At 51.9% G+C, this 6,967-nt stretch overlaps 2 protein-coding genes across 5 annotated transcripts in view; both read left to right on the forward strand.

Moving 5' to 3' along the window:
- Window positions 1-488: 488 nt before the first annotated feature.
- On the forward strand, window positions 489-5,433 carry GEMIN6 (gem nuclear organelle associated protein 6). Of its 3 annotated transcripts, XM_033513228.1 has the most exons (4): window positions 489-606; window positions 882-1,475; window positions 2,124-2,269; window positions 4,086-5,433. In XM_033513228.1, exons 2-4 carry the CDS (start codon window positions 1,326-1,328, stop codon window positions 4,459-4,461), a joined length of 672 nt encoding a protein of 223 aa, XP_033369119.1. In that variant the 5' UTR covers window positions 489-606; window positions 882-1,325; the 3' UTR covers window positions 4,462-5,433. The 3 variants fall into 3 exon arrangements, with proteins under 3 accessions (XP_033369119.1, XP_033369120.1, XP_015475775.1); XM_033513229.1 differs by lacking the exon at window positions 882-1,475 and having other exon boundaries at window positions 494-606; XM_015620289.3 differs by lacking the exons at window positions 489-606; window positions 882-1,475 and adding an exon at window positions 1,489-1,698.
- Window positions 5,434-5,926: 493 nt separating this feature from the next.
- Window positions 5,927-6,967, forward strand: part of SRSF7 (serine and arginine rich splicing factor 7) — a 5,610-nt gene continuing 4,569 nt past the window's right edge. For both annotated transcript variants that reach the window (XM_015622806.2, XM_015622807.2), the window contains exons 1-3: window positions 5,927-6,034; window positions 6,380-6,560; window positions 6,701-6,877. In XM_015622806.2, coding sequence (XP_015478292.1) covers window positions 6,013-6,034; window positions 6,380-6,560; window positions 6,701-6,877 — 380 coding nt within the window. In that variant the 5' untranslated portion in view covers window positions 5,927-6,012. The remainder of the gene's footprint in view (window positions 6,035-6,379; window positions 6,561-6,700; window positions 6,878-6,967) is intronic.

Consider the following 6,967-nt stretch of genomic DNA (forward strand, 5'->3'; position numbering starts at 1 on the left):
TCTTGTCCGCGCGGCCCCTTCCCGCCTTCACCGCGAGCGCCGCGCGCCCGGCTGCGCGCCCTCCCCCACGGCCGCTGACGCAAAATGGCGGCGGCGACAACGGCGGCGGCGGCCGCATCGCCTTCCTCCGCTCCCCATCGGCGGCCGCCGGCCGCCCATCTCCCCGCGGTAATCGCCTCTCCTCCAGACCCGTCTCTCCTTCTCTCCCGCGCAACCGCCCGCCGCCCGCGGCCCCCGACAGTTCTCACCGCCTCCATAGCGGCCGTAACGCGACATCCCGACGGCTCCGCCGCCCGCGCGCACGCGCCGCCGCACGCGCCTGCCCCCTGCCCTGCTCCCCCGCCTCCCCCGCGGCGCGCGGAGGCGCGCATGCGCGGGGGGCGGGCTCCTGGATGGGAAGTGGGGCCTGAACGGGAAGTAGCGGAGCCAAGTGGGTATGGGAGAAGCTTTCCCTGCCAAAGTGAACTCCCAGTCCTCCTGTTGGTGCTGCAGGCGATCATCTGCTTGTTGGAAGTAAAGCCAGCAGGGCCTTTCTGTCCTGGCATCTCCTGGGTGGGAGCCATCCTTGGACGCATCCCATATCGGAGGTGATATCCCCATCAGCTGGTGCGTAGCCGCCTCTGGAGTGCAGGCCGGTGCTTGTTGTTAGAGTGAAAACAATTAGATTTGCTCTCCCTGCTTTGTAATAAAGGAGCTATGACTGAAAGACAGCAGTAGCTGAATGCAGTGGCACAAGCCATTCCGACACAATCCCTGTAGTACTGGAGAGGCTGAATTGAGACTCCTGAAAAGAAAGGGGAAAAAAAGGGAAATTGCCTCTTTATGCCTGCAAAATATGACTATCTCATTTTCTACCCTTTATTTTTTCTTTTTTGTGTTAGCACTCGCACGACCATTGCATGCTCGCTTTCACAGATTACTGACGAATGACTCAATTAATGACTAGCTCGTTTGTTTGATCCCTTGGAAGCTCCGCATGAGCGCTGCTGAAACAGCAGTTGTGGGGTGGGCGTGGGTGTTGGAGTCAAGTTTCTCACCTTCACGGCAGCACGGAGAAGCTTGCTAAAAGCAGCTCAACAACCAGGCAGCAAAAATATCTCGTTTTTATGTAGCAGATGCACAGAGCGTGCATCTACTCCTATAAACGCACACGGACCAGGCGTGTGGAAGCTGCACTGTCCGTGCACCAGCAGGAGCATCCCACGAGCAAATCCAGCTCCAGAGGGGCAGAAAGGCAGTCTCGCCCCCTCTCCCAGCGAGACTGAAGTACCACACGCTCCTTGTTTGGCGACCTGGCCTGACGCGTGCAAACCTCTGTGCCATTTATGCGCCCCCTCCCGCGGCTGCAGAACTCCGTATCGGAGCATTCGGGTCACCCGAGCCGGGGGAAGGCGCTCGGCGGCGGCGCCAGGAAGCGGCGGTGCCGCCCGGGGGCAGCTCCCAGGGGCTCTCGGCAGGAACGGGAACCGGGGCCGGTGAGCGGGAAAGCGGGATGGGAACCGATGGGAACCGATGGGGGCCGGGGTTCCTGCCCCGCTGAGCTGGGCTGTGCAGGCTCTCGCTGCCGGGAACAAAGCGCCCTGCAGCCCTCTGTGCTCCCCGAAGCGCGCTGCACCCATCGCTCTGCGGCCCTGCTGGGATGGGAATGCTGGACAGGGAAAAGAGTGGAACAGCACTTGGTGGTGCTCCAGCGTAGGGGTGAGGAGAGAGCCGCGTGGATAGCGCTTATCCACAGGCGGTGGAAGGGCTCGGGCAGCAGTGATGGGCCAGTGCACAAATCAAAGGCGCTGAACTTTTACCTCCAAGGTTTTGTAAGAAGGCAGAGCAATAGATGGAGTGTCGATTGCAACGGGAAAGTGTAAGGTTTCCAGAACAGCGGGGTTTGAGGCTTTGCTGTGTGCCTTTAAAAACAAGCGGCCTCCGTGGGGAATTACAGAATTTCAGAAGTGCAGCTTTATGCAAACCACTTGTGTGAATGTCTGCTTAAAAAAAAAAAAACCAAAAAAACAAAAAGGCAAATTTTGTTTAAGACAAATCTTTATATGCAGACAAACCCGGTTCTGATGTGAAGAGAAAAGCAGAAAGACTGACTGCATCTGCTCATTGATCTGGTTGTTTTCTAGGTCCTGGATGTCGGAAATATGAATGACTGGCAGAGAAAAAGCCCTCTAGACTGGGAAACGTATGTGAACAAACTGGTGAAAGTTGTTGCAGTTGAGAAACATGAATATGAAGGATGGGTTTTAACAGTTGACCCAGTTTCTGCCACGTAAGTACCAAAGCTTTTATTTCTGTAAAACTAATAAAAAGCAAGATTTTTAGGAAAAGATCCGAAGTCTGAAGCAAACTTATTTGGAGCAAAAATGGCATGTTATCTTGTTAAGCTGCAGCTTCTGCTGGTGGCTGCAGCCTCCTTATCTTCTGGCTTGTACTTCCTGTGCACCTCATCTCTGGCTGACATGGAAAACTAAAAAGTCCTTGATTTAGAATAAGCACTGCTTAGCAACAACCAAAATATCAGCGTGCTAGGAACGTTATTCTCACTGCAAATTCAAAACTCAGCACTGTGCCAGATTCTAGGAAAATTGCTAAGAAAGTCAACTCTCTACCAGCTGAATGCATGTGTTCAAGGTAAAAGTTCACAGCTTGCAGGCAAGTCTTCAGCAAATCCAGCTACTCATGCTAAACAAGTAAAGCAAAGTGAACAGGATATTAAATCACACAGTAATATAATTCCAAGTGGCTTACTCTTTAAAACTTACATATTAAACTATACTCTTACCTCTCAACAATACATGTGTTAAAGATTGCTTTTGGGAATATAAATCCTTTTTTTACAAAGAGTGCAGGAGTGTTTTCAGTGCTTTAGGTGTTGAAATCTGTAGCCTTTGTCCAGAGTTCTTGCATTAATGCCTGACTTTCCACTCCAGCCAGACACCCATGAAGGTGTAGAGGCTTCTTTGGAGAGCAAGCAGGGAAAATCAGGGGCATTGGACAGAAAATGGTACCACACATATCTGGTATCCCAAGTGAGTAACTTGAAAACAGGGTTTGAAAGGCAGAAGGCACCAGGAAATGGGCATAAATTTGTCTCCTTGCTGCCAGAGTACCTCTTGGTACCTCTTTGCTCGTAAGCTTGTCTCACATAAATGCAGGATGGAGGCTGAAAACAAAAGCATTCAGCTTCTGATGTGTTTCAGAAGAATTCGTTGTAGCTTCAGCTCTGGAGTAGCTCCAATAATCTCCTGAAGTTTCTTATCGTTTTGGTAAGAAAGGTGCAATGCAGGTGTGATTCTGGTAATGGTCCAGGCTGAAATCAAAGCATATCTCACTGGACACAACCCAAAAAGTCATTACTTCCACTAATGGTGGTAGTAATGGGCTAGTGAAGTGCTGGCATTGAGTTCTGGAATTTTACTTCCCACAAGAGGAAGAGAATGGTTTCTGATGCTCATTGTTGATATATGAGGGAGAGATCTTAGAAATATAACCAGCTGCCTTCCCACTTGCATTTTTGGGCTTCTGGGGTGCAAGTGCCCTGGGAAAAGACCAGGTTTCTACAGTGTGAGCCTGAGCCTTCTGTAGTGTGTTCCTGTTCCTGTTGTATTTTAATTTCACAAACTGGCAACAGTCATAAAAAATCATTCTTTTGGCAATGATCAATAAATATTATTTTTTCATCAAAAGGTTCTGGTATTTTTAGCTGCCTTCAGCATTCAAAGTGCTGCATCTATGAAGGTATCACTGTTTCTGAATGTTGAAATGTTTTAGGTTCTTCAGCAGTGTTGGGAAAACTGCACAAAAATATTTGGATTTTCAGACTTGACTTTATTTTTTCAAAGCAAAGGGTACCTTAATCTAAAGTAGTTTCAAATTCAAGACCAGCAATTGCCTTCAGAGCCCCACATTTTTAGTATTTTAAGGGAATAGCAGCATGCTTTTCAAAGGAAAATGCTGGGTGCTGGATATTGCCTAAATACCTGGGTTAGGCTGATGCTAATGAGTTCTTACCTCCAAAACCTTGGAGGCTGCTTCTCCATCTTCAGTTAAGAACAGGAACTTACACAATCTCCTTTCCTTGATAGCATTGTCCTCGCAACATTCCCAGAGAACGAGAAAGGGTCCATATCATTCGTCATGGGCCACGCCATCCAAGAGGTCGAAATACTGCAGGAAGGGGACAGCGACATGAAGCAGCGCCTCGCTCGCATCTCTGCGCCCGAGGAAAGCCAGGCCTACAGCCCGGAGGAGCTGGAGAAGAGGAAGAACGCCTTGAAGACTTGGCTGGAGACAAACCACATCCCCGTGGGCGAGCAGGGGGAGCTGGGCAGGACGCTGAGCGTGGCAGGGGTGCTGACCATCGAGCCCCCGTACGGCCCCGAGCAGTGCAGCAGCGCCAACGAGATCATCCTGGCCCGCCTGCAGGGCTTGCTGCAGGGCTACCTCGAGCAACAGCGCTGAGGCCCTGCTGATGAGACCTTTCGTTTCTAGGAACTCTCCTGTTTTAGGAACTCTCCTGGGCATCAGTATTCACTGTGTGCAGAAATCCTGCGTTTTGGGTACTTTTGTCTCGGTTTTTTGTATGCAAAGGAAGGGATAAAACGAGAAGTATAAACTCAAAGCACAAGCATTTTTTCCATGCGTTGTTTTTATCAGAAGCAATGTGTTGGATAATGCTGATGTATTAAACTGATTTATCAGTTTAATGTGTTTAGAATTTTTGTAAGAGTATTGTTAAAGGTGATATATAATACATTTAAACTGTCTTCCCTTTAAAACTACTTTAATTATCTAGTGCTGAAGGCATGTTTATTTGAACTGCTTACCAGATGTATTTTTTTTTTTTTTTCAAGAAAGAGAATTATGACATGTGGACTTCCCAAACCAAATTCAAAAAAATGTTCATAAAGCTGTTTTGTTTTGTAGGTTTTGTGGCTGGTTGTTTGTTTGTTTATCCCATTACTGTTCTCCTGGTTTAGAAGATAAAGGACAATGTATGTCTGAGTTTATAAGATTATTAGGGAAGGTTAGCAGGCAAATAACAGGTTTTAAAACCATTACCTCTCTATATTTGTTATTTTAGAGCAGCAGTGCTTTGAAAACCAATGTTCTGTAAAACAAAAATTTGTTGCAATTCAGTAAGTATGTTTGCTCTGTTTCTAGTTTATGCCAACACATGATGCAGGAATCATTATGTGATTATTCCTGAGATCATTTATGCAGTAAGGAACATTTAGAGCCTTCATTTATCTCAGTGTGTTTGTTCTGCCTTATTAGGAGATAAGCACATTGGTGCTCAAATGCATCTGGGAAGTCTGCCTAGCTCTTGTTCCTAAAAGGCTTTCCTTATTCCAGCTGGGATTTACCTAAAATTACTTAGAATCTGTCAGGTTCGTTCTGATTTTTTCTTTAAAAATGTCTACTGCACATCCATTCCTGTGTGTGTGTCTCCGTGGAAAGGCTGAGAGATGCCGATACACAACAGCTCCAGCTGCTTGTCAGATACATGGGGATAAAGCAGGGACTGAACTCTCAAGGCCGGTTGGGATTGTTCCGAGGTGGGAGCCACCACAAGAGATTTGGAGCAATTTGGCAATGCCTTGTTCCAAGGAAGGCACCACTCCTGGCGGCGGAAGAAGGGCCACCACGGCAGCAGCTCCTTCACCCTCAGCGCAGGCAGAAGGCGTGACGGGTCACGCATGAGGGGTGTAAGACAAGTGGCTCCCTGCTGCCCTGCCCCCTCAGAGGCGGGCAGGAGCTGTCACTGGGGGCCGGTGGGGGGTGTGTGCCCGTCCCGAGTGCCCGGGAGGAGCCGGGGGGTGACCCCCGCCCCTCACGTCCCCTCAGGCCCGGGGGCCCGCCACGGCCACCGCGCGAGAACCGCCTCTCGCGAGACCCCGCGCGCCGAGGCGCGGGCCCGCCCCGCCCCGCCTCCCGCGCGGCGCGCAGGCGCAGCAGCTGTTGCTCTATATAAGGGTCGCGCCGGTCCGCGCTCGCGCTGTCGTCGGGAGGATGTCGCGCTACGGGCGATACGGTAGGGACGGCGGGGAGCCGGGGGAGGTTGAGAATCGCATTGGGGCTTCTACTGTGGGCAGGAGGGCCAGGGGAAGGTGGCGGGAGCGGCGGCATTCGCGCCGTTCCGGCGGTGGGAGGAGGTGATCGTTCCCTCGGGCAGCCGCTGACAGGGACGGTGGCGGCGGGGAGGGGACGCCGGGGATCCGCCGCGGCTGCGGGGTCTGTGGAGGGCGGGCGCGGCCCGGCGGGAGCGCCCTAAGATGGACGCGGTGTCAAAGATGGCGGCGGGGAGGGGGCGGGGGAGGGGCGGCCGCGTGCCCGGCGCCGCGCGCGGGCCTGACATGGCGGCCGCGTGTCCCCACAGAGACCAAGGTGTACGTGGGGAACCTGGGCACGGGCGCCGGCAAAGGCGAGCTGGAGAGAGCCTTCAGCTACTATGGACCGCTGAGAACCGTGTGGATCGCCAGGAACCCGCCGGGGTTCGCCTTCGTGGAATTCGAAGACCCCCGCGATGCTGAAGATGCTGTGCTTGGCCTCGATGGGAAGTACGTGCATGCCCGGAACTTTTCTGAGGGCCGCAATCCTCGATCCCCCGACCCCACACCAGTCATGGATTTCCGATGGTCGTTGCTTGAGCTCGTCAGAAGAAAATATTTGTTTGGCTAATACCTGCTGTGTCTTGCAGGATAATATGCGGCTCCAGGGTCAGAGTGGAAGTATCCACAGGGATGCCGCGCCGCTCCCGCTACGACCGGCCCCCTGCCCGGCGCCCCTTCGACCCCAACGACAGATGCTACGAGTGTGGTGAGAAAGGCCACTATGCCTATGACTGTCACCGCTATAGCCGGCGAAGGAGGAGCAGGTACGTGCGGGGCCGGGGCTGCCGCGTTGCTTCGCCAGCTCGCTTTTGTGTAGTTCTTGTTAGCAAAGAACACAATGTTACACCAGTTTT

This window comes from Parus major, chromosome 3, assembly GCF_001522545.3.
Source record: "Parus major isolate Abel chromosome 3, Parus_major1.1, whole genome shotgun sequence".
Taxonomy (NCBI): Eukaryota; Metazoa; Chordata; class Aves; order Passeriformes; family Paridae; genus Parus; species Parus major.

Coding starts and splice junctions, on each gene's coding strand:
- GEMIN6 (XM_015620289.3), top strand. CDS start 1,513: ATGGGGGCCGGGGTTCCTGCCCCGCTGAGCTGGGCTGTGCAGGCTCTC. Junction 1,699..2,123: donor GGTGGTGCTCCAGCGTAGGG/GTGAGGAGAGAG, acceptor GTTGTTTTCTAG/GTCCTGGATGTCGGAAATAT. Junction 2,270..4,085: donor GTTGACCCAGTTTCTGCCAC/GTAAGTACCAAA, acceptor TTTCCTTGATAG/CATTGTCCTCGCAACATTCC.